The sequence below is a fragment of the Nanorana parkeri genome, unplaced genomic scaffold (assembly GCF_000935625.1).
Source record: "Nanorana parkeri isolate BGI_ZX_2015 unplaced genomic scaffold, ASM93562v1 scaffold1484, whole genome shotgun sequence".
In the NCBI taxonomy this organism is placed as follows: Eukaryota; Metazoa; Chordata; class Amphibia; order Anura; family Dicroglossidae; genus Nanorana; species Nanorana parkeri.
Window position 1 is genome coordinate 329,197 of NW_017307752.1, and position 27,979 is coordinate 357,175.

At 39.0% G+C, this 27,979-nt stretch overlaps 1 protein-coding gene across 1 annotated transcript in view; it reads left to right on the forward strand.

Annotated features, from left to right (window-relative positions):
* PIGN (phosphatidylinositol glycan anchor biosynthesis class N) overlaps window positions 1–27,979 on the forward strand; it is a gene marked incomplete at both ends in the record, with an annotated part of 128,295 nt that overhangs the window by 62,689 nt on the left and 37,627 nt on the right. Inside the window, one exon of the mRNA XM_018570237.1 lies at window positions 23,790–23,868. Coding sequence (XP_018425739.1) covers window positions 23,790–23,868 — 79 coding nt within the window. The remainder of the gene's footprint in view (window positions 1–23,789; window positions 23,869–27,979) is intronic.

The following is a 27,979-nucleotide window of genomic DNA, read 5'->3' on the forward strand; positions in this document are numbered from 1 at the left end:
TAACTGTATCATGCTGCGCTGCGGCCGACGGTCCCCCCATCTCTGCGCCGCGAGTGTCAGATGAACGGATCTGATCCGATCCGACACTCCCGGCGCAGAGACGGGGTGCCTGCCGGCCGCTGAATAACATCTGCACAGGCGAGGGCTGTGCTGGGCCCCCCTGAGGGCCGAGCCACCGAGGCCCTGGTGCACCCGCACCGGCGGTAGTTCCGCCACTGTACTACACTATCACAGAGAAGAAACAAGCATTTGGCATTAGTATATTAATCGTTTTATTCTGGCTGGCAGTGTGCTAATGTTTTCATGTCATACACTGCATCAGCATTTCTTTATTTATGTTCAGGATGACAGAATTGAATTGCCATAATGGCTCCTACCAGTGCATTAAGGAGGTAATGGCATTGTTGATTAGTGTTTTGCTATTTGTCAAATATAGACAGATACATCTCACGCTGGGTGTTACCAGGTGAGCATGTGTAGTTAGTCAGATGGTACGTTAGGTGCCTTTGGAGATGCTACCAGCAGGGAGGCATATCTGTCAGTTGTTTTGAAATGTAGCCAGCATGCCCAGGTAGCGTAGAAGGTGGTATAGGTATCTGTGCTAGAGTGATGGAGTTCCTCCATCAGCCTCAATCTATCCACTCTGGTTAACCATTCTGCAATGGTGGGCATCTGTGGGGATCGCCAATATTTGGGTATGAGCGCCTTGGCAGCATTCAGCAGGTAAGGAGCTAACAATTTCCTGTATGATTTTGTGGACATTGGGGTAAGGTGGAAGAGGCATTGCCAAGGGTCCAGGATAGTGGGTATACCGGTGATGTCCTTGATAAGGTCAGTAATCTCTGTCCAGTACTTCCGCACCTGTGGGCACTCCCACCATATGTGAGCGAAACTGCCCATCGAGCCACAGGAGCACCAACAAAGCGGAGGGGTGGACGGGCATATTGCATGTGCTGTAAGACGCACCATGTACCATCTGGCTAAAGGTTTGTAATTTACTTCTTGCATATAACTATCTGGCGAGGCTGACAGACATACTCGTAACAGTTTAGAGCTGACTAATTTTATTGCCAAAATATATTTTATATATATTTTTGAAGCTCCACTCTAACCAGATATAAAATACCTAGTTACATAGTAGGTGAAGTTGAATAAAGACACAGATCCACCAGGACATACATAAATACATACGTTAATACTGCGTAATATTCATTAAACTGTTTTCTTTTTAAATAAAAGCAGTGTTAGTACAATAAATTTGACTTGCTATAGGCCTCTTGAAGTCCCCTATACATCAGTGTTTACAGTGGGGTGGGAGAAGCAGCACAAGTTGCAAATCAATTGAGTTGCAAAGCTCATGTACTAATTAACATGCAGATAGGAGGAGATGGCAGAATGAAGAAGACATAAGCTCATCAGACTGCTGCTGAGACCTGTAGGTGTTCAGTAACTGCAGCAGAGAAAAAGCAGGTCATCTGTCCTTCCAGACATGCCTGTGCTGTGTGAAGAAGCTGTGTAAATCTCAGGACTGGATAGAAAGAAATACAAATCCTTTGGCAGGTAAAATATCTCCTTTTATGTGTATGTGATCTGTGTATTTAGCAGGTTGCTAGGGGTTCAACTTTAAGGACATATAGGGCTTTTATTTGGCACACTGTTTTGTTAAAAAATATTCTGCTCTGTTGTTATTATAGGCTGACAAATGCACATAATTATAATTTTTTCTCTTTATTATTCATTGAGCGACACAGGAATTAAGGCATTCTAATATAGTTGGGTTATGTGCAGCCATCTATAGGAGGTTTGGACACTTGCAACAAAAAAAAAAAGAAAAGCTCAAGGCCAGCCCTCGTATAACGCTGCCTCTAACTTTTATGTCTCAGTTTTTTGCTAGTGTCCTGGGAGGGTAGACACATTTTTTTTTTTTTAGCTCTGATTTAAAAAAAAAAAAGCCTAACTCCTCTTTTTACTAGCTTTATATTTTTAAATACTGCAGTCAAAATCCTTTGGTACACTGCTGATAAATATTTTCTTTGGTGATTTCATTCCAGACTTTCATGCTGCTGCTTGAGCTATTCTCTACTTAGCAGCTGTCTGGTGCTGCATATCCTCAGTATCAGCTTTGGAGGCTGAATCTGGACCCCACTGGGCTTAAAGGTTGCAGAGCTAGACTGGAACATGACCTTGCGTCACTGGACCTTGCATTGTCTCACTTTCGAAACCTTAGTGTACAAGTTACATTAGCCACTTTTCAGGTCGGGAGCTGTTGCACATCCTGAGGTGTGACCTAGTCTGTGAAGACTCACTCTGTTATTAGACCTCTGGACATGGTGCTGTCTTCAACTCCCTAGGTCCTTGACCATCCCCTTTAAGTGTAATGCTGGTTCTCTCTTCTCTCTCTTGATTATCTCATAAGAGATTCGATGGCTGTCCTAGACATCCCTTCTTCTTTGTCAAGCCTTTCTTACCTGAAGCCTTGGGTCAGAAGTTTAAGGCTTGGGCCTTTTGTTATCCTTAGGCTAGCTGGTCTTACCTTAGGGATCTGTTTGGAGGCTAGGAAACCTTCCGGTTCTCTGGTTGCTGACCACTCTTGTTATTCTGTTCTCCCTGTTGGCTCACAGATGAAGCATCCTTAAAGGTAGTCATTTCCTTTACTGGTGATTCTTTTCTTTTTCTGCAAATTAAAAAATGTTGAAAACTACTTCTAGAATCACATTAACAAGTTAAAGATTATATGAGATTTTAGGTTTAGATCTACTAATTTGCTCTGTCTGATAGATCAATCATGGTTCATATTTGGTCTCATGTTGTCTTTCATGTTCCTCTTTATCTGAGTAATGAGTTCAGCCCGGGGGGGCATGAATTATGAAATTATACAGACTGTATTTATATATTTTTTTATATATTTAATGATTTTTGTTGAGGTCTGAATTGCAGAAGATGACCCAAGTGACATTAGGGATCTTAATGTAGAAGCATGCCATATTTTAAGGTCCTAATTCAAACAGTTTAAGTACCATAGAGTTAGATACTTGTAATTGTGTCTTCTTAGTAAAATATATGGCAACATTACCATAAAAAGGTGAGAAGAAACTGCTCAAGTGTTTGAAACTGTTTAATATAGCAGCATGAAATGTATCTGCTATACAGATAAACCATATTTTCAGTAACCGTGGTTTGTATCTACTTTTTAATTTTTGTTTGCGTAACGTCATCTTCTTACAACGTAATATAATTGCTAAACTGTCAATGTAAAATGCTGCAATTTAAAATTGTTGTTGAACAGCCCTTGTGTTGATGGATCTATGTATTAGTTGGCAGGTATATTAAAGTTTTGTTTTCTAAAGATGTATTGCTATTTGGGATGTTCAGATACCAATTACCGTACTTGGTAAAGGTACAGCTACTTTTCTAGCTCCAAGACTAGACTAAAGAAAAATGTAAAAGCTAGGAGGCAGCTGTCATTTTTTAGCAGCATACGGGGCTCCTGGGATTTGTGCATCTCTGTTTTAATGTATGATTTGTTCTATCTATCTATCTATCTATCTATCTATCTATCTATCTATCTATCTATCTATCTATCTATCTATCTATCTATCTATCTGGGATGCACCTATACCATTTTTTCCAGACCAAATTCAAGTATTTGTTGAAGTACTCACAGATACAATTACTGATAGATTTTTGTTTAGTGTCATGTAACAGTTTTTCTAAAACAATACAGACGAATGGTTTCAGGACAGTGGAGCACAAGGGCCCTGTCATAGCTGCAACTTCTGTGAACCTGAGGGTTCTCGTGAAAATGCCAAGTATCAGCACTGGTATGTGAACTGGTATCTGAACATCCCTAATTTTTATACATAAAAGCTATGGTGAAAATTGTGTATTTTAGTTTTCTTTTAATTTATTTTTATTATATCTTGTATTAAACCTAAATAGCTTTCTGACCTGAATCCTGACCACAGAAACTAGATAGTGGTCGGATGTGCAGACACAGCTAGGTTTGGGAGACTGTCATCTAATGCAGCATTTCTTATCTTTTTATCAGTCGCTGCCCCTTTTAAAGTATGTAAACTCTTGAGGCACCCCAGTCTAATATGTTAAAAACAAATAAAAAAAATTTAAAATGATGAGCTAGATAGGAGTCTGGTATGGATTTGAAGGGGGGACCTCATGCAAAAGAAAACAACAGGGTTGGGCTTCCTTCACATCAGAGTCCCCTCTTGCATATCAGAAGCCCCACTTGCCATCAGAGTCCATGTTTCACATCAGAGTCTCCCCTTCACAATAAAGTCCTCAGTCCCCCTTCACATTAGACTCCTAACTTATAATCTTCACCACAGTGCAGCTGCAACAGCATGCAGAGGGTAGGACATGGAGCAGCTCTAGACAGTGGACTTTTGTCCTCTTCTTAAAGCGGACCTTTACCCATATCTTTAAAATAACAACAAACACACCTTTAGAAATGTTTAGTAATGTCAATCTACAAACACATACATCTAGATAATTGCAGGCTTTGTATTATTTGCAAACGTTATTCCTCTTTTCTTCCCCAGTCTCTTGATAGTGGCCATGTTTATTAAGGGCAGATTACTAGATCTCTCTTCCTGGAACTCTGATGCATGTGACTAGGACATGTGACCATGCACGTCATCTCAGGGGAGGAAAATGCCTTTCCCTGAGATCTCATGAGATTACAGAGGAGATTGACCAGCAATGCTCTGCTGATGACAAGGCAATCCCAGTGTGCATTGCTTTGGCAAACTGAAGTAATTTTTCAATTTCAAAGCAGGACATGAATGCTCTGCAAGTGTAAGTATTTCAAATCACAGCATTTTGTACCTGGCATATCTATGTTATTATTAATCATCATATATAGAGGGATGCATTGGTAGAATTTGATTTTTGAGTTTAAAGGTCCGCTTTTAATGCTGGTGGAAAACCTGGATGCAGCCTACCATGGATTAGTGTTGGCGTTTCGATGGTGCTGATGGCTGGCTTGCCTGCACCATGGAAATGCATGACATAGTGTGAAAATTTGAAGCCACTCCTGACAGAGCCAGAAGGCACCACAGGGTGCCACAGCACCCTGGTCATAGAAGGCAGACCTAATGTTTATGCCCACACAGGTGTTAAGGCTTTCTTAGCATTTCAAATCATACCAGTGGTATAATGGAAATAAGACTCCAAGACATTTCTGAGATTTGAGTTTTATAAAATAGGATAAAGTAGCCAGATAATAAGAATACCAGATAATTTCCTTTTTATTATGATCCATGTCAATTTATATTTAATCAATAAAAAATATAATTTTTTCAGGTTTTGACAATCTCAAGCTTAGTCGCTATACAAATAAAGGATGTTAAGGATCTTCAATACTTAGGATGGACTATTCAGTAATCATCACAATTAAGCTTTAGTGGGAGATATCTATTCACTGATTTAGAATGAATGTTTACTTGATTGTAGAATGCAATCAAGTTATAAACTCTGATACCAAATATGGTACACTGAACTCTCTTGACCGCAACCTCTGGAACACATATGCTCTACAGCAGCCTTTCTCAACCAGGCTTCTGTGGAACCCTAGGGTTCCTCAAGAGGTTGCTAGGAGTTCCTGGAACAATGTACAAATGTCTGTCTCTCAGTAATCACCAACATCAGTGATTTTTTTGTTTTTTAGCGGTCTGTGATTGAAGCACTTTTCCCCCCTGAATCAGAAAAGTAGGGGGTTCCTTCTCCCACTGGCTACTAATAAGAGGGGAATCTTCTCCCACTTATCACCAATGTAAGAAGGCACTTTCCAACTGACTAGTAATGTAAGGGGGCACTACAATTTTCACTTTCTGTGTTTTCTTTTCTGGCCATATTTATCATCAATTTCACTTCATGAATTTTTCTAACAAAGTGGGAGGGGCAGAGGTATTAAAAACAATTATCTGTTCTGAGTTTCAAATACTCTAGGTAATTAAAATAATTTACTTTTTAACATATTAAAACATCTACTACATGATGATCATACTAATGTACAATGATCTGTAGATAAAATAAGAAAGCAGGGGTTCCCTGAGGCATAAAAACAAGCGTTTCCCTTTGGTAAAAAGTTTGAGAAAGTATGCTCTAAGAATAAGTGAGGCTGGTTTAGAAGGAACAATATGAAAGTGCATTAAACTTTGTAATTTACTTTCAAAAGAGGCTAATTTTAATAGAGGATTTTGTGACAATGGCATGCTCAACCTTTAGCCCGTGGGACAATAGTCTAAGGCCAACAGACTGAGTGTGATCATCACTGGGGTTGGTTAATTCTTTGCACAGCCAAATAATAACTGCCACCATGCATTTTAATGAAAACATGCGCCGTTCACAGTAAACGCTGTGCTTGTTACATTCACCAATGTTGGGAATACAACAGCATATTACTGACATTCTACTGTTAAGTGTTTTGAGCTGTAGTGCAATGTTAGTCTCTATGCTTACTTATCTATGATATGCAAGAAGTTCTTTCTGTATGCTGTATTCTGATATAATGTTATTCTAAGCAAGTAAAACTTAATTCAGCATTCCTCAGGACCTCAGTGCTTTATCTAAACACATAACCAACAGCCATCACTCCAGACAGGAACACTAACAGGATTTAAATATGGTAACATTCTTCAAAGAGGCAAGAATTCTTTAAGTTCTGATTTAGAGCATTAGAGAGAAAGCTTAACGAAATGTATACCTCCTGGATGTTTCTCCTAATTTATAGTTCTACACAGTGAGTCAGAACTTTATAAGAAAGTAATTCAGTTTGAACTCACCATAGTATATCTGTAGTAAGAAAATATGAGGTAATTGTCAAATCTGGAAAACAAATAATGCCAACAGTTCCTCTTGAGTGTTACATCTAAAGGAATTACGTTTAAACAAGAAAGAGATAATCCAAAGAGAACTAATCAAGTACTTTTCTAAACTCAAGGGAATAAAAAAAAATTGCCTGGTGGAGGGGTTGTCCATCCCAAGGAAGGTCATCTAAAAAAATATTAGGTTTACAAGTCTCTGTGATCTAAGAGTTTGCATCCTTAGCTACTCCAGCATTTCCTATACATTTGCATATACAGTACACAGATTATGCTACACAATGTAACATACAATGGTTCATTCCTGTAGCTCTTATGCATAGTCCTGTGTTGATATCTTGGTATCACTCATTCTTCTATTTACATGCTTTCATGTTTGAATCTAGCTCTGACTGTATTTTTTCCTTACTCTTTACAGGAATATTGAGGGGATTTATCAAAACTGGAGCAGCTGTGCATAGCAACCAATCGGCTTCTCTCTTTCATTTTCAAATCTTAACTGAGCAAACTAAAGAGAGAAGCTGATTGGTCGCCCTGGGCAACTGCTCCAGTTTTTGTCTGCTTCAGTTTTGATAAATTACCCCCTCTGTGTCTGTTCTGTCTTTGGAGTTAGATTACTCTTGGCTGTACTAATCTTGTTTACGGAAGTTGTCTTTTAATGCTTATCTACACTACAAGCTGGTAACTCCGAGCCCCCTTCACTGACTTCAGCTATCCTGACTTTATCATCTAGTTTTTGCTCTTTGGTCTATGCCCTGACTTTGTCTTCAGATCACCCTATTGCCATGTTATTCTCATAAAACTGACTTTACCCTCATTTAGGTATAACAAAAAAAATCAAAGGATCTTTTAGACTTATAGTTATAAAGGACCACCTAAGAGTTTATGAAAAGCAAGTGGTGGAAATTGAATATCCTTTATAATACTTCCACTTTTATATAAAAAGCTCTTGTGGTACCTGCAACAACCTGTAATAATTTTCTAAGCAATCCCAGTATTCCTGTGGAGTTCATTGAATTCAAGCGTGGCACCGTGATAGGTTGCCACCTGTGCAAGCGCATCAGTGAAATTTCCTTGCTACTAAATATTCCACGGTCAACTGTTAGTGATATTATAACAAAGTGCAAGCAACTGGGAACAACAGCAACTCAGCCACAAAGTGGTAGGCCACCTAAAATGACATAGCCGCAAAGGGTGGGCTAACTCAATATTGAACCCTACGGACTAAGACTGGGATGCCGTTAAAGTTCATGTGCGTGTAAGGTCAGACGTCTCAATACTTTTGGGGCAATATGGTGTATGTATACCTTGCATAATTCTTAATCTTAACCTTTCAACAAATACAACCCCAATTCCGAAAAAGTTGGGATACTGTGTAAACGCTGCATAAAACCAGAATGCAATGATTTACAAATCTCATAAACCCATATTTTATTCACAATAGAAAATTGGAAACACATCAAATGTTTAAACTGAGAAAATTTACCATTTAAAAAAAAAAAAGTAATTTTAAAATTGATGGTAGCAACATGTCTCAAAAGAGTTGGGACAGGGCCATGTTTACCATGGTGTAGCCTCCCCTCTTCTTTTAACAACACTGTGTAAACATCTGAGAACTGAGAAGAACATTTGCTGGAGTTTTGGGAGAGAAATGTTGTCCCATTCTTGCCTAATATACAATTCTAACTGCTCAACAGTCCTGGGTCATCTATGTCATATTTTTTGTTTCAAGATGCGCCAAATATTTTCAATTAGTAATAGGTCTGGACTGCAGGCAGGCCAGTTAAGCACACGGACTCTTCTGTGAAGCCATGCATCTAATGCGGCTTAGAATTGTCCTCCTGAAATATGCAAGGCCTTACCTGAAAAAGATATCTGGATGTGGAGCATTGATGGTGCCTTTCTAGATGTGCACGCTGCCCATTCCATACGCACTACAGCACCCCCATACCATCAGAGATGCAGGTTTTTTTTATCCGAGTGCTGATAAGGCGGAAGGTTCCTCTCCTGTTTAGTCTGGAGGATGCGCTATCCACGGTTGCCAAAAGGAATGTAAAATTTTCGATTTGTCTGACCACAGAGCAGATTTCCACTTTGTGACAGACCATTTTAAATGAGTTTTGGCCCAGAAAAGATGGCTATGTTTCTGGATCATGTTCAGATATGGCTTTTGCTTTGAATGCTAGAGCTTTGACTTGCATTTTTGGATGGCACGGCGAACTGTGTTCACAGAAAGTGATTGTTGGAACTACTTCGGAGCCCATTTAGTGAAGTCCATCATAGGATCATGACTGCTTTTAATGCAGTGCCATCTGATGGCCCCAACATCATGGGCATCCAATATTGCATTTCAGCCTTGTCCCTTTCTCCAGGTTCTATGAGTATTTTGATGATATTATGTACTGTAGATGATGATATATTGAAAGTCTTTGCAATTTTACATGGAGGAACATTATTCTGAAATTGTTCTACAATTTTTAGATGCAATTTGGTGACCCTCTGCCCATCTTTACTTCTGAGACACTGACTCTCTAAGATGCTCTTTATGTACCCAATCATGTTACTGACCCGTTGCCAATTTTTTTGCGACGTGTTGCAGCCATTAATCTCAAAGTTAGTGTATTTTTTTCCTACAACAGTACATTTTCTTTGTTTAAACATTTGATATGTTTTCTATTTTGTATTGTAAATAAAATATGGGTTTATGAGATTTGCAAACCATTACATTCTGTTTTTATGTAGATTTTGCACAACGTCCAAACTTTTTCAGAATTGGGGTGGTAGAACCCCTTCAAATTTTAAGTCGCGGGGAACCTTTGCTTAATTATTTACTGCTCACGGTACATTCAGTAAGTTTTAGATATTTCAAAAAAATTAAAGAATGTTGATTACATAGAGTATTTGACACTTGAAAAATATGTTTTCTAATACCCCCGTCCTGTCACAGACAACATTTGTAGAAGAATTCATAAAATAAAACTGATGATAATAGGTGTAAACAAGCACAGACAGTGAAAATTGTATTGCCCACTTATAGTGGCGGTCAGTGAAAAAATGCCTTTTTGCATTTGTGGTCAGAAGGAGAAGGTTCCCCTTTCATTAGTGGTCAGTTGGAGAAGGGAACCATTATATTTTTGATCAGGGGGAAAACACAATTTATAGACAACTGAAAAGACAATTGATGTCAGTGATTACAGAGACAGTATTTGTTAATTGCCCAATGAACGCCTAACAGCCTCTGGAGTGAATGTAGGGTTCCACAAAACCTTAGTTAGGAAAGGCTTTCCTACATACACACAGCAATGCACATGTAAACACATGAGCAAAAGCTTTCAAAGCTAGCCAAAGCATGTTTGGCATAAAAAACTTTAAAGGCAAACTTTTTTCCAGTTTGGAATATTTGCACTGAGAACTTATCAGGCTCATACAAAATTAATTGTTGATTGCAGTCCAAACAATAATAATATAAAAAAAATATAAATATTGTCCACCAAGCAGTCCCTTAATATCTCTAAAGCTATCAGCATTTTTATTATAGCTTAGTGATACAGGCAAGTTTTCCAGACTAAGCTACTGAAATAAACTCTGGGGAAGTCATGGTTATAACTTATCTTCGCAAATGATGCACAATGTGGCCTAGCAATAGCTTGAAAGTAATAGAGTCAGTGAGGCATGTACTCTTAAAATTGAACTTACTGACTGAAAGCTGAAGGATTACTTTCAAGGTCTAAACAATTTAAAGTAATTTAAAATGGAGGGACACGGTCACCAACTATTTGGTCTTCCTAATGTTCGGTGAAGCTGAAAGCGGGCCAGTGTGTTAAATTATCCTGCCTGTATAAAAATGCCAGATAAATTAAAAGATCCTCCTGTCTTGTTACTGACAAAAGCAAGCCATGGTTAATAAATAATGCCCTGAAATATTGTTATGAATGTCCCTATTAAAAGATTTGCATAAATGGATTTTGATATTTAACGCTTCAATTGTTAATTTGTTCAGATTTTCTCAATGTTAATACAAACCTCTAATATTAAAACTCTAAGAACAAACCTAATCTAATATCTGATGGAAAAGGTAGCAGCAGTACATTGACTAATAATTAAAAATTGTCTTTTTTAGACTGTTTAGTGATCTTAATTTTCTATTCAGCTCTTCGAAGTAAAATGTTAGCATCCCAGCACGTGGAGTAAGAAGTAGGTGCAAGACTTTAGAGTTGATTTAAGAGAGCGTCTTCACCAGTGAAAGTGATACTTCACTTAGCTTATTGTAGGAAGTCAAGCTCTTTTCATTTTGACCATCAATCCATCATCCATTTTGATCATGAACAAGATAAATTCCTGTTGTTTTTTATTTTTTTAATTTTCTCTTGCACTTGATCGGGTATTCAAAATAGACAAAGACTCACTTATTTACCAAGCTAAGTGAACATACACTTTTCAAAGCGAACATAAACTCACGACATCCTCTACTTCTTAAAGAGACACTATCCCCTTACTCATTCATGGTCCTTCTCGAACCACTAATATGTACCTTGCCAGTGCTCCCTTTTCGCTTCTGCTTCTGCAGCTGGTGACAAAACCCAGTGATTTTGGGTATGGAATAGCATGCGATGCCCTCACATGTGACAGTGTTTGGGTCTAAGAGCTAATCTCTAGGCCAGAACATATTACTGGTGGGATTTGAGGGGGGGCCCTTTACAACGATACTGTCACTTTACCTTGAATCTCTTTAAGTTAATCAATTCCATTGTTTCTAGTCTCCACCTGCAGTCTTCTGTGAAGCCATCCATTAGAAGCTGGTTGCCAGAGCTGCAGCATTCTGGGGTGAGCTTCATACCAAAGGGATTGAAATAATAATTGGTTAGTTATTTGACACTTTGTGAGCCCTTCTGGGAGCTATAAGGCTCTCTGGTGGTAGACCATATTTTCAATCATACTGTATAGGATACATGTTTTCCCTATAGCAATAACAAAAAGTAAAAAAAAATAGAAATAACACAATATAATAATAACATAATTTAAAAAATATTCAATTAGTATTCACAGACATGCAAAAAAACAAGTTGATAGATTCAGGGACACAGTTATAGTTTAATTGTTTGTGTGTATGTATATATGTATATGTGTGTGTGTGTGTGTGTATATATATATATATATTTCTAAACTCTTCTCACTTGTGAACCTCCCTTGAACAATCCCATGTGAATATGTGTGTGTATATATAGATATATCTATATATATTGTTTATCCTTCATTGATGTTCCCTGTTGTGGACTCAAGTGCAACAGTTAATAGCCCTTCGACACCAACACATCCACTCGACTTCCATATGCTAATCCCTGTCACCTCCCCTCATGGGTTTACCACCATGCCAACAGGGAGACTGCAAAGCCAGTAGCGTCACAAGGGGGGTGCGGCCCTCACCCGGGTGACACCAAAATGACTTACAGTCATGGACCGAACGCCCGACAGTATCAGGAGAGAGGAGGGGACCCGGCGGCATACCTTATCCCGCTGGGTGACTGTCCCCTCCTCTCTCTGCCAGCGTCCATTACCAAGATGGGCGCCGGCAGGTATCCGAATATGACGTGATGACGTCTGCGCACGTGTGTGGTGACGACGTTTGCGTGCGAGTGCGGTGACGACGTCTTCTTCGCGCGGCGGGGTGACGTTTTCATTAAAACAGTAGAAAGGCATCATGGCACACTCACAAAACCAGCATGTAAAACAACATGTCTCACCACTAAGGATAATGACAGAGGTTTGGATACACGTCTTCAGCCGAGGATGTGTAAGCCGCACTGCCGCGCCAAGGCACCTCTTATAGTGCGGTCCTAACTCTAAACTATGAGAGTCTCCATCTTGGAGCACATGGGGGCAGAAGATATCAAATTGGGTGCAGGTTTGTCAGGAGGACGCCCAACCTCCTTAAAGGTACAGAAACACACAAGGGATCCCGCACATCCTATTGGCAGCTGAGAAACCCCATGCGTCGCTGCACCAAATCGGTCAAACAAAACAAACGACAAACGCACTCAACAATTTGTTACCAGGGGTGACGTTTTCATCGCGCGTGGTGACGTCTCGGCGGGGTGACGTCTCGGTTACCGCTCTGGGTGTCACCCAGCCTCGGGAAGCCCCTGTGCAAAGCTTATCCCTTTTCAGTGCATGCACTGCCCCGACTCCTATTTTTGTTTAATCCCCAGTTTGGCCTTCTACCAGGGCCCTTTGAGCCCTTATAACCTATATCCTCTAATTACTGATAAGCAGCCCTGTTGTGGCCTAGGGGGACCACATGCCGCCAGATAATTATCATTACAATGTTATACCTTTTCAACGATTGTGGCTGACTACTCTGGAGGGAAGTACTGTATTACCCCTCAATTTGTTCTTCTTTCTGAGCCCCTTTTTATTTATTCTCCACAATGTTTTCCTGGATTATTTTAACCCAGCCCCAATATTGGGGCAAAAAATTACAAACAACAGAAAACAAACAATGTTTGCCTGTTTAAATATGTTAAAAATGTAAACAATTTCCATGAGTGGGTACTTACTTTTTCTTATGACTGTATATCTAAAACCAAAACTGTTCATTTTATATAGTGTGACATGGTTAAATTCCTGACTTCTTTGTCATCTTTGTCCACTTCAAAAGATTTTCCTTTACTTCTTGTCTTGTAGACACAAAAGCAAGTGAGGCGTATCCCCTCTTAGATAATTGTCACCAAAATGAGTATCCCCATTGGATGATTAACCATATTTTTTTGTTCTGATGACAACTCAAAATTTTGGATTAGCCCTCCGTTTCAATCACGGGGACAATTGTTACCAGAACAAATAGAGCAATAGAAAGCAATACAATCTTATAAAAGCTTGATGTTGTACCCATCACCACTCTATCCAGAACTACAAAATACAATTTTGGTTTTAGATACACTTTAAAGCAACCCCATCATACTAAATTCGCTCTGGCAAAGCATAGCTGTAAAAGAAGAGTATAAATCCTGCCACATGTACCAGAATGCTGTTCCATTGCTAAGAAATCACGCTCTGAATTCCATAGGTAAACCAACAGATTTGGGAGTGTTGCCCTTTTGGGTACCCTGCGGCTGTCACTGGCTCCCCTTGCTGACCTCCATGTAACTACAATAGATAGTGGTGACACAGAAGAGCCAATAAGAACTGTGGGGACTTAGGTGATCAACACTCCCTCATGTATCGGTTTTCCTGTGGACTTTGTAGAAACATTTCTCAGCATCGAAGTGGCATTCAAGGGCATAGGTAGCAGAGGAGGTAAGTATCTACAGTCTTCTTTTACAGGTATGCCTTGCCTAAGTAAATTTTAGTATAGCAATATAAAAGATTTTTAAAGATTTTTTTTTTTTACTACGTTATATAAAGGGTAATTATTTCTGCTACAGAAGGATAATAAGTGGTGTGTGTGTGTATGTATGCATGTATGTGTGTGTGTGTGTGTGTGTGTGTATGTATATATACAGTGGGGCAAAAAAGTATTTAGTCAGCCACCAATTGTGCAAGTTCTCCCACTTAAAAAGATGAGAGAGGCCTGTAAATATGCGCGCGCACACACGCACACACACACACACACACACACACACACACACACACACACACACACACACACACACACACACACACTGTACATAAATGAATGTATCGCTTCTATAGTTCCCTTGCAGTTAATAGCTCAGTGTAGTAATTTTATTTATATAACTGTGTGGTAACAGAAAGTGAAGATTGGTAATACCGGTTTAATTACTCTCCAGCGATCTTACTACTGTTCGTTTGGATGCTCACAGTTCTATCAGTTCTATCAAAACTCTCCTTCTAGAGCATGAAATCCAACCATATATTTAATAAAAGTAATAGCATTAGCTTCATGTAAATCGGGCTATAAAATAGGGACATTTCCATGTTCCTCACAAAATGTATTACAAATAATGAATTTAGGTTATAAGACAGCAAATTGCTATTGGCAGCTCTTGTACCGTTAGAGACATTGGATGAAATTCAAATTTATACTGTTACAATGTCCATTCTCTGCAGGCTTTGTTTCATGCAGACTTTTTTTAAAATTTATGAATCAATGCACTACCCAGGCCAAGTTTTGTAACTTCCTGAGATGCGGTGAGGTGCAAGGATAATGAAAAGCTGCTCGTCGGGCTCCACTGTCTGCTCGTCACAGACGAGTGGACGAGTGGATTTTTCGAGCCCTGTATATATATATATTATGTATGTATATACATACACACACACACACACTATATATAAATTACCTTGCTGCTCATGTGTGGGGTGGTTGCTTACTACTGATGCTTAGTGTAGTATTTTCTGTGTGGGACATTTAAATTAGACATGTAACCCTGCATAAAATGTGTTTTTGTTTCGGATAGATTTCAGATTATTATTTATTTCGTTTTCGGATCTGAAATTCGATTAGGTTTGTTATTCGGATTTGGTATCCGTCCGAATTTGTGTTGCGGGAAAGATCCACAATACCGTAGGAAGTCACGTGACCGTGCCTGTAATGTAACTCTCAACAGCCCAAAAAAATCTGATTGGCTAGTGAAAAGTCACATGTACGATTTAGTTTCAAAAGAAATTTGGACAGATACAAATTTTCTGAAAAGGAATATTTTAATTCACATTCAGACGCGAAATTCCCACGAATATCCATTCAGAACTAAACGAAATTGACATGTCTAATTTAAATTGTCACTGATCCTGATACCAGTTAGTTGTCATCCTTGGGAAGGGTTTGTCATCTGAAACTGCAGTGTTTCATACCCTTGTTTGATCTGCAATGTGGATGAAATTTTGGAGCTCATCATTCTGTGATCACATGGATTTAATTGGTTTTACTATACATGTGAGACTCACCCCAATCTGAGTGTGTATATGTAAATATTTAAGACAAAAATGCAGATCGCTCCACATTAACTTTGAACATTTGCCTGCCAGCTAGTTAACATAGTCCATGATGTTAAAGCTTATACATACCAAAAAGGACATTAGACATAAGCATGTGCTCATTCTCACTGTTGTATGAAATCCTGCAATCCTGGAATCCCTTTAAGGCAGCGGTTCTCAACCCGTGGGTCGCGACCCAAAAGTGGGCCGCAACTCACTGTTGAGGGGGTCGCAGCATCCACTTCTGCTGCGCTAGGTGAGAGGCTCCTCAGCCTCCTCCTAGCGCAGCAGTGTGAGTCAGCGGGAGGACAGCATAGGCTGTGAATATAAAAGTGCCGCTATACACACTCCCTGGCCGCTGCAGCGACATCTAGTGGCCGGGGAGTGTGTACAGCAGGGCTTTTCTATTCACAGCCGCTGCTGTCCTCCTGCCTCCCATACAGTGCGGGCTCTGCAGGAGGCTGGCGTCTAAGCAGTGCTGGGACTGAGAAGGCTGCATGGAGACAGACCAGGCAAGCAGGTAGCAGGGGCTGGGAAGGGCTTGTATTCTTGAGAGTGTACTTCTATTTTTAGTCCCAAGTCCAGCGCCTTACTAATTCTGGAGTCCAGCGCCTTACTAATTCTGGAGTCCAGCGCCTTACTAATTCTGGAGTCCAGCGCTCCGTTGGGGGTCACCACAACTTGGCAAATGTTACCAAGGGGTCCCGGCCCTAGAAAGGTTGAGAACCACTGCTTTAAGGTAACAGTCTGTGTTGTGTATCTTATCATAGTTGCAATAAATAATTTAAATAAACTCTAAATGCTTTTAAAGGAGATGTGATGGGGTCAATGTTGGGAAGCTTGGTTTATAAGAACATTTTCTTGCATTGGAACCTTTTTAACTGACATATCTACAGTGAGGTCTCATAGGAATTACTTTCCCAAAGCCTGCATATGATTTGACCACAGGTTCTGTGAAAAGGGCTTGAAAATTCTGGAAATCCTGTCTATAAACTGTAGTTGATTACTTAAGCAGTATACATTATAATGGCTGCACATTAAAATATCTGATAATTAAAAAATTGTTTTGTGTGGCAGTTATATGGGCTGTATACTGACCCTACCAAAGGGACTGTGGATACAGTTGGTTACAGAAAATGTAAACATTGTGTCGTCCTCATCATACCCCCTGACAGACATTGTGCCTCTTTTTAATGCACACTGACAACATATTCCTTCACCTAGATAGAATTGATCATCATGCATGCACTCCCCTTCCCCCCAGACTATCCTTAGTGATAGGGAGCCAGGGATATTCTTAGGCTCTGAATGATACTTTACAGTATACTTTGTTTTTGGTCCAGTTAAGGCTGAGATTACTGGATCACTGCTACACAGAAAATCTGCTTAAACCAGCTGTGAGAACCATTCAATAAATACACCTCTACTCTACTACTAGTGTTGGATTGCACCCTCACTAAGTGCATTATCCCTACATTTAAATATGTTTTAAAAGCCCTGATGAAGGAGAATGCTGATGCCTCTAAAACAAGTTGGCTTTTGACTTAGATGAAGAAATAAAATACTATGTAGGAAGTCTTTTCCTCCTTATCCCTGAATCCTGACACATATGGATACAATTACAACAATGTGGAGCAAAGTAGAGTAATGGACAACAGTGTAATAGGGCTTAAAAAAACACAGACGCTCAAAATAAGTTGATATTTTGACATGGGTTGTCCATAATGTCATGAGAATAAATCACTTCTCTGAAGGTAAGAACACTATGGACACATTAAAATTTCAACCTAGACCACAACAGTGCTAATACATTTTTTTTTTAAATGGGTACTATGCAGCAAATAATACATCCTGTGCACAGCTGTCTCTCTTCCGTGTCTAGCAATGTTTGTGTTATTGCAGAGTAATTCCTGGCTCATTCCATTCGCTCTGCTACAGTAGCCAGCTGCCTTTTGATTGCTTAGCATCATTACCCCTTTTTGTCATTAGTCTAAACGGAACATCCAGGGACATATCTGTTACATAAGAGCTGTATAGAACATTGAGACGTTTGTTTTGTTTCCAGCTCTTAGCTGTTTTCGGTCTTTGGGTTTGGAAAGTGCTGCATAAACAGAACTGCCAAGACACTGATTGCCTATTCTCTTTACCAGTGACAGATAGGAATCACAAACCTCTCTGGCGGGCCTGCTCCTTTAGATGGTTATGCTATCTTCAGTTCATCAGCATCACATTGGGATGCATTTCATACATGATGCCGATCTCATCAATATAATATAGTATATGATATTATAAAAGAGAAACCGATTTTAAAATACCTTCACATAATTTCAAACATTTTGATTAAAACTGTTGCCTCTGTAGGTTACCCTGAAATATTGGCTGTTAAATGATTTTCCTCAACTATCATATAATAGTAAACAAAGCGTTTGGCAGTGTATGTGTTTTGTGTGTTTATGAGCTTTGCATTATTGTACTGAACTTTTTTTGAGGCAGTGTAATTTTAAGTCCAGGTTCTTCAACACACTGCCTATAAACTGAGTGGCCAGATTATTATGACCACCCCATCAGTACTTCGTTGGGCCACGAGATGACTCCACGAGATGACTTTTTTGGGCCGCCTCGTGACTCCACGAGATGTTGAAAGGTGATGCGAGGAATCTGACACTGCACTGTTGCCCTTCTGTTGTCTTGTACCAGTCTTGCCACTCTCTGTTCTGCCCTAACATTGACTAGTCGCTGACGGCCACAATTCGCACGTTCGGACCCAGATTTTCGGCTGACAGTCCAGTCCTTAAACACTTTAACAATGAGCCCCTCTTGAACATTTAACGAATTCTGCTGTTTTGCTGATACTCGCTCCATGGCTCAGAGCGCCAACTATCATCCCAGGTTCAAAGGCTGTTAAATCGCGTTGTTTACCCATATCTTCAGAAAAAAATAACTGCTATTGTCGTGGTAAACAACCTGCTTCCCTATTTATAATGGTCTGGCCCTCTAGCTACTTCAGCGCGAAATTATAGCTAATTATAGCTAATTTGCCTACAAACATCAGGTGGTCATAATAAACTGGCCACTCAGTGTAAAAATAAAATACATTTGATAACCTAATAGCTTTCAATAATCTTATCAGATAGCCGACATTAGAATAACAGTGTAGGCTTTGGAACACACTGCTTTACATGACCACAACCTTAAGACCCCTTTCACATGAGTGTGTCAGGAGAGAATCCGTCATCAGATCTTGTTCTGATCTCACCAGTACAGAGTGGATTTCACCGCTGTGACATCCGTGTCCATACAGTTTTTTCCTCCATCTTGCGATGGAGGAAAAAACTGAAGCTGCCGGACCCCATGTTGGTCTATGGGGAATCTGATGTAAACGACATGTGTTACATCAGATTACCCCCAGTCGGACACGATCCGATCAGGCGAAACGGATCTCTGATCGATTTTTTCCCCCGGACCTAGCCGGGGCTAACCGGGTGTAAAACGGATGCTTATCCATTTACACACGGCGGCCCATAGACTTGTAAAGAGCATTCGATTGGGTCCAGCTGAAAAACTGACAGGCGGACCTGATTGGACCACTCATGTCAAAGGGGTAGTAGCAACTGGCCAAACATCTTCCTAGTCTGGACAAAAAACGGTCATGACAAATGATTAGAACAAATATTTACAATTACTAAAGTCATCATAGTCTTCACCAGGCGAAAGCACTATGCCTTTGACCTATAACATTTTAGAGTGTATAATCACTTCTGGACTTCGACACCTTAAAAACTTCAACAAAGTTCCTAGGCCAGATCTCCATGCCCCACTCTTTGCCGTCCATCGTGGTGCACCCTGGCTGCTATTGGCAAAATCTGGTTGCTGTAGCTGATTCTGTATAAAATTACATGTTCAGATAGTGTCTGTAAGTGACAATGAAAAATATTATGCAACAGTGTATTATCTGATTCATATGTTGATTACAGTATTGGCTGTTTTATTTGTATATGACATCAATAAAACCAACCTTACAAGCAAAAACACATTGTTCCTATTTAACCTCCTAATAACCCTTCGTTAATCCTAATCAGTACCAATGATCTCCTTCCTCCCCTCTGCCCTTAGCTATTTTTAAAAGTTATTTTTACGATTTTACCAATATTATTTAAACATTTTTTTTATTTTCATTGCTTTGTTTGTTAATATGTTTCACCAAATGCCTTGTTTTTAGGAGCGGTCTGTGTCTCTGTGTATTATTATTACTACTTTTTTGAATGTTTAATTGCAAATGTTGCTTATCATTTTATGAGCTATTCTTGCTAGTGCAGGGGATTATTAGTTTTCGATTTTATATTAGAAACTATTTTTCTATGTGGTAAATATTTTAATGCATCTATTTAAATTGGATTTCAAATTAAATCCAATAAAATTTGGATTACAAACAGGCAGAAAAAAAGTGCATTTAAAATAGTTGTGATGTTTTTACTTAATATTTTACATGTTAACCTTTAGAGGCAATAACTGCAAACAAGAACTTTTTGTAGCTCTTAATGAGATTTCTGCACCTGCCACCAGACAGTTTGGCACACTTATCTTGAGCAAACTACTCCAGCTGTCTGAAAGGTGCCCTCTCCACACTGCATGTTTCAGCTCTTTCCATAGATGTTCGATAGGATTAAAATCAAAGCTTATTTACAGTCACTTTAGAGTAGTCCAATGTGATGTTATTTGCCATTCTTGGATGTTTTTAGCTGTGTGTTTATCCTGTTGAAGGACCCATGACCTGCGACCAAGACAGAGCTTCCTTGATAGTCTTCAGATTTTATTGTGCCCTGTACAGATTGAAGGAACTATGCACAAGGTGCAGCAAAGCAGCCCTTCAAACAAATGACTGAGCCTCCTCCATTTTGTTTTACGGTAGGCATGGTGTTCTTTTCTTTGAAAGCTCCATTATTTTCATCTTTGAAAATAGAGCTGATATGACTTTTTGAGTTTGAGTTTTGTCTTTCAGACGCAATAAAGCTTGTCAATATGAACTTAAGCAAATTTTGTGGTTTTCTTTCTACACTAAAGTCTTCCTTTGAGCCCACTCTTGCTAACAAATGATGGATGGTGCGATCAGGCACTTTCCTTGGAGTTCAGCTTGTATCTATTAGAGGTTTTCTTGCCTCTTTGTCTACCATTTTGGACTATCCTTCTGGTCAATCTGGGGTTGATTTTTCTCTTGCAACCACATCCAGGAAGGTTGGCTACACGCCCATGGGCCCTAAAGAGTAAGTTCACTTTCTCGCAAAAGGTGAAAAAAATAAACTTACTGACAGCACCCCACTACCGGCTTCTGCTGCACTTACGTGCCTGAAGTCCCCACCAGCAGGTGTAGCATTCTATACATCGTACACTGGATTTCCCAGCCCTGCGGTATGAAATGCGCATAATGTTCGCAAATAGTGAGCACTTATTGGTCAGCACAGTCAAATGACTATTGAGAAGCATTTCTGAGCTGGGGACCAGGAACTGAAAGTAAGAAACGTTGACTAACTGATTACAAGATTAAAGATGTGGGATACTAATTACAGAAAACAGTTTGAAATATCAATATGACCCAATTATTTATGTTTTCTAGGGGTACTAACAGATTTGTCCTGGCCAATGCAGAATTTCTTTAAAGAATAAGCAATAATTGATATCTTTTCACACTTTACGACATACCGAAGGCATGCAATTTCATCGCTTTTCACTTTCAACAATGGCAACTGGACTACATTTGTAGATTCTATTTTCCAGACCTTTACCCCATAAGCATACTTATGCCATAGCAACTCTGATTTGACATCCCCTCACCATTAACTTTCATATTCCAGCATCACAGATCCTTCACAGCAGCACTAGAGAGAATGGTGGGTGCACACTGGCCGAGCCTGTCTTGCTCCAGCATCAACAGTTACTCACATAAAGAAGTCCAGTCGCACACCACAAGGTTTGCTGAAAAATTTATTATAGCACACAATACACATCGTCCCATCATGGATCCTTTTCACTCTGATATGTTTCACCCAATAATGGGCTTATTCACCATGTTTGGATTATGTTATATTTGTGACAGATGGAGAACACAAGGTTTTCTATTCCTTTACGGCAGTAATGTTTTGCCATTTTCTTTCCTCATATTATATAGGTTAGTTTTAATAATCAAGTATGACAGTTCTATAAAATGCTTATAATCTTATGCACAATAATTGTTCTAAGTGAACAGACATCAGGGATGTCAATATGAAACTGCTGTCAAGCAAACAGATGATCTTTGGATTTGTTAATCTTCATGTATACAAGTATGACATGTAGCTGTTGTACATTGGAATCGTTATATGGTTCTGGTCCATTAAACTCTTCAAACATCAGATGAATGGACAGATCCTAGCTATGCATCCTTGATAGAAGGCACTATAAATGTTAAATAATCACAGGATGTTACAAGATATCTTGTGCTTTGTGGTGCAGTTCTTCACTATAATTTATGGGTTGTCATTCTAGATGAGCATTGCTTATTTTTAGGTTTGGTGTTTTTTCTTGTTAAAATACAAGGAGTTACAGCTTGTGTAATTATTTTAAATATACATGCTGGCAAAAACTTAATAGAAGCTTCTAAGCGTGAAAGTGTTACTACAGCATAAAAAAATCATTAGCGTTCAAATGGTTTTTTGATTGACTCCCTGATTTGGAAGAGAACGGCTGAGGAGGGGGAGAAAATGAGCTTTATGACAACGTATTTAGGACACCAGAAATTGATATAAAACAAAGCTTTCACTAAAATTATAACTAAAATGTTGTAATTTAAGTGTTTACTTCTACATTATTTTATTTCAATTCAGCCCTATATTCAGCAAAATAAGAACCTTCTTTAAATGCCCTCCTCATCGGGCCCCAAAGAGGAGCTACAGCCAGAACTTTTTTAAAGTTACTAATAGAATGAGGAAGGATATGAACCTCTGTAATGTCTTTATTTTCGTCTGTGACTCCCTTAGGCAGACTTACCCTCACATTGTGTCTTAGTAACACCTTGTGACACCAGGTCAAGTGATGAGGGGAACAGGGAGCAGTGGGATAGGAAGGAGCATAGAACAATACAATCCTGACAGAGATTTTAAGACCTTTCACCACAAATGTATTTTTGCTGCTGTCTGTGTCTCTGTTGGAAAGATTTCTCAATACACATGTTTTTCTTTATCACAAATTTTTTTGTCTGTGCCCATCCCTTTCTTTTCATCAATTTGTTTGACAGCACAAAATAAATAAAATCTTACATTGCATTATGGTTGCATTGCTCAGAGCCTAAACTTTACTTGTTCTTGGTGGCTTAAAAGAGTGCCTGGGGAAGCACATACAGAAAGTATGTGCTGCTGTAGAAAGGGATATTAAAGCAAACTTGTCACTTTGCATTTCATGGGAAAAACCCAGGTTTGCCTATAAAGGGTACCATCTAACCTGGAGGTAGGTGAACAACAAGCTTGAATATAGTTAAACCTCTGCACTCATGTTGCTGTGGTGTGCAACGCTCAATGTCCAACACCAGGTATCTCTGTATCAAGATTATTCTACATGTGCTGAATGTGTTTCAGACGCTGTCCGCATAAAGTTGAGAACTCTTTGCACACATTCAGCAAAGATAGAGAAATGTGGGAAGAAAATGGTCTAGTTCAAGAAAATAGGGGATCTTGGTAATAGGTGAACTGTAAGTGACAAATACACATGCTGATCATTTAACCTCTCCTACCTAAAATGCTATAAAGGAGTCTATTCTCTTATTTAGGCAGCAGTTTTAAATTGGAAAAGTGTAGCTTGAACAAAGGAAAACCTCTCTTTGACCCCCATTTGATCTTTGTAAAGATATGTTATGGGATAAGCCATCTATCACTGTGATTGTTCTTTGTTGCACATTTTGAAATCATTCCACATACATTGGTGGAATATATATAAGCTGTTTAACCACACTGTATCAATGTTAGCACCTTTCACATATGTTTGTATTTGCAGTTTGCTTTCAGATTCTAAGCAGCTTGACATTCTGAGGAAAACAAGATCTTACATTCAGGGAGGGAATTACAAAGAAGCGGTAAGTTTATAATCACAAGGCAGCGACAGTTTCTTATTTGAGTAATGTCTTTTATGTGTCCTTGTGTTTCCTATTGTTGTAAAGATTGGCATTTCAATCATAGGAAAACTCCTAGTGCAAATCTCTTTAGCACCAAATTACCAGAGCATTCAGAGCTAGACGTAGCAATTTGTATCACATGGGGAAAGTGGCATGTGATTTTTCTTCTTTTCTTCATTAACTATTTGATCCTGATTTGCCATGTTATGAAGTGATGCTTTATGCTGACTAAGTAAAAACATCTTCCATATCCCTTGATGCTTCCTCCTCTTACAAAGCAGCTGTGCTCAAATAATTCCGATGTTTGGAAAACAAACTGTATTATAGAATCTAGAAGTAAGTGCAAAGACAAGATTTTATTTCAACAATTTTTTCTAACACAATTTTTAACTGAATAGGAAATTACATTATTTCCAGGTCCAGCAACAATGAATGAAAAATAATGCTCAATTTTTTTTGTACCAAAGTCTAAAGTTCTATTAAAGTGACATTAAACCCTCAGATTTTTTAACATAAACCAATACTGTAATGTCTTCTCACGCTTGGGGAGAACTTCCCTTTGCAGCTCAGGGCCTCTTCCTGTAGTGCTGGCTCAGGTTACAAACCTATACACAGACACCATATATCCATTCCTGAGACAAGGCAGTCTGCTGCAAAACAGAAGTTCTGCCCAGCATGAGAACAGATACAGATTTAAAAGGAAGAGCAGCAAAGAGAAGGGAAACAACCATGGATTACAGTAAGGCACACATTACAGTATTGTTTTATGTTAAAAAAATCTGAGGGTTTAATGTCACTTTAAACTATCACATTTTTAATAATAAACCCAGATCAGAAAATATATACATCACCCAGCAATGCATTTATTTAAATGTTTGCCAAGCACTTACAGTCATCATGCTTCCAAAACAGCTGGCTCCAACTCTGTCTGCTCGGCTTCTGTTAACCTCCTGTCCAGTAAAGGATCACAAGAAACAGAGAAGGGGAAGAGAGAGCATCAGGAAAAAGGGAGAATGGAAGTGGCTTGTAGTGCTATGTTTGTGGAGATGCACACAGCTTACTAGCACAAGCAATGGTGACTCCCTAAGACCCTGTAAGGGAAAGGAGCCACCCTAAAACAGGACATCAGGGTCAGTGTTTAGAAAACCAGCTGATTCTGCAGGAAACTAAAACATCAAGGAGCGGCATTCATTGTAAGTAATTTCATCATCATTTGAAATAACTTAAAAACCTTTTGATTTTAATATTTCATATATCTATTATAATTTTATATATTTATATACATATATATTTTTTTGTTTTGGATGGCATGGGGGAGGGTTAGCAACCCTATGACATTTCTGTCTGTGCCTCTGCTGTGGAGTGTTACCTTCTCTATTTTTCATCATTACTATTGTCAGGGGAAAGTCAGGGAAAATTCCAAATTTTCAGTTGGCCTCAGAGCAGAAATACTTATTTTGGTGACAATCTCTCACAACCTGTTGTGTCTAAAGGACCCGAGTCTATGCAAAACTAAAAGAAAAAAAAAAGTTTTTTATCTTTACATATATAAGGTCATGGCCAAAATTATTGGCACCTTCTCCAAACTACAAGAAATAATTGCATTCCAAGTTTATGATGCTCCTGTAATTTTCAATTAAACACATGTATCAATTAACAGGTGCTAACAATATAGAAATTACACCGGCAACCAGGTAAAATGGTGAAAAATTGACTCAACCTTTCTGTTGTGTGTCTCTGTGTGCCACACAGAGCATGGAGAAAAGAAAGAGCAGCAAAGAATTGTCTGAGGATTTGAGAACAAAAATTGTGGAAAAGCATGGACAATCTCAAGGTTCAGTCCATCTCCAGAGATCTTAATGCTCCTTTGTCTGCTCTGCGCAACATCATCAAGAAGTTTACAGCCCACTGTAGCTAATCTCCCTGGAGGTGGACAAAAGAGAACAATTGATTAAAGATTGCAACAAAGGATTGTTCGAATGGTGGATAAAGACCCTCAATCAACTTCCAGACAAATTCAAGCTGACCTTCAGGCACAGGGTACAACTGTGTCAGCTCGCACTACACGTCGCCATCTGAATGAAAAGGGACACTATGGTAGGAGGATCCCACTGCTGACACAGAAACAGAAAAAAGCCAGATTAGAGTTTGCCAAAACTTACCTGAGGAAGCCAAAATCCTTTTGGTAAAGCCCATTATTATACTGTTTTCAGAAAAATAAATGAGTCCTTTAAAGAACAAAATACAGTCAAACATGGTGGAGGTTCACTGATGTTTTGGGGTTGCTTTGCTGCTTCAGGCACTGGATGCCTTGACTATGTGCCTGCCATTATGAAATCTGAAGACTACCAAATAATTTTTCGGTGCAGTGCAGGGTCCAGTGTCAGAAAGTTGGGTCTCCGCCAGAGGTCATGGGTCTTACAGCAGGACACTGACCCAAAGCACACGTCAAAAAGCACATAGAAATGGTTTCCGACAAAGTGCTGGAGAGTACTAGACTGGTCAGCAATGAGTCCAGATCTAAATCTGATAGAGCACCTGTGGAGAGATCTCAAAACAGCAGTTGTGAAAACTAACCCTTCAAATGTGATAGACCTGGAGCAGTTGGCGAAAGAAGAGAGGTTTATAGAGAGGTGTAATAAACTCATCGATGGTTACAGGAATTGATTGATTTCAGTTATTTTTTTCCAAGGGCTGTGCTACCAAATATTAATTGAGGGTGCCAATAAATTTGTCCAGTCCATTTTTGGAGTTATGCATGGAATGTGTCAGATTTGGATTTTTTTTCTCCACTTTTTTGTGTCATAGCAATACAAACAAAAGAAATAAACATGAGAATGCCTAAACGTGTAGTTGCAACAATTTTCAGTGTGAAGTGGTGCATTATCTGACAGAAATGCAGGGGTGCCAATATTTTTGGCCATAACTGTAGCTGTCCAAGAGTATAATAAGTAAGATATAGTTTCTTTAGAATAGTTACCTTTTTTTAGCCTTTTCTAAAGCACTTTATTCCACTTGGTTGGTCTACCTATTCCAATGTCTTGTATTGGCTAGTAAGGCTAATTTAATTCAATTTAACACTCATAACAACCAGTCAACACCCATCATGTACTGGTCTGGTTTCAGTAAAGTGAATTCTGTTTGGTTATTGTGGATTACTTGACTGACGCTGATCATACACTAGGAAATTCTTGATGTTTTCGATCTGATTTTGCATTGTCATGAACTCTGAAAGAAAATCTCATTTATGGTGTCCTGTAGAGGTATAAGCAGTTAGTGTTTGACAGATCTCATTGACAACATCCCTTAAAGGAGAACTATGCAACTATGCATGAGTAAAATACACTCAACCCCATAGTTAGAGCCAACGTCGGCTCAATTGATAGAGAACTGACCGATCACATACCGTTGATCACTCAGTTCACAATCTTCTCCCTGCAGAGAGAGGTGACTGTCAGTTATTCTTCCTTGCAGGGATTCCCTTGTTCCCTCTTCATTCCTCAAGCCGACTGCAGCGTGTCTCTGTAAATGTCTTCCTGTGACCCTAAAGGGAACTATGGCCAAAAAGATTTGGCCATAGTTCTCTTTTAACTAAAACATCATCATTGTATATGCTCAATGTTTAACTAGAATCCTTCACTGTTGGGCTCAAGCCTGTGAGAATCCGCTGCCAGTTTGACAGCTGTGGTCCAGGTCTGTGTAGCAGAACTGCTTTCAGCTGCTATTTTTGTACTGATCACTGTAACATCTTCATACAGAATCAGTGCTTGTTAACAATGAAAATAAAAATGTAACCCTGATTAACATATTGTTCTCTCTTACTCCTTCCTTTTCTTTCTAGCTAGTTTCCTTTTAGCCTTTGCTGAATGAAAAAAGAAATGCCATTCATTATATGAATTTTTTTTTTTTTTGTAGGATTAGCAAAAAATGCATATGCATTTTTTTTCAAATGTCTTTATTCTGTTTGTAAATAACATTTGTACCAGACACATAATTGTAGCGCTATGTTAAATGGGACAGATTTGCAGAATAAAATTAGTAGTTACTATCTGTAGTAACACTAACATGATCA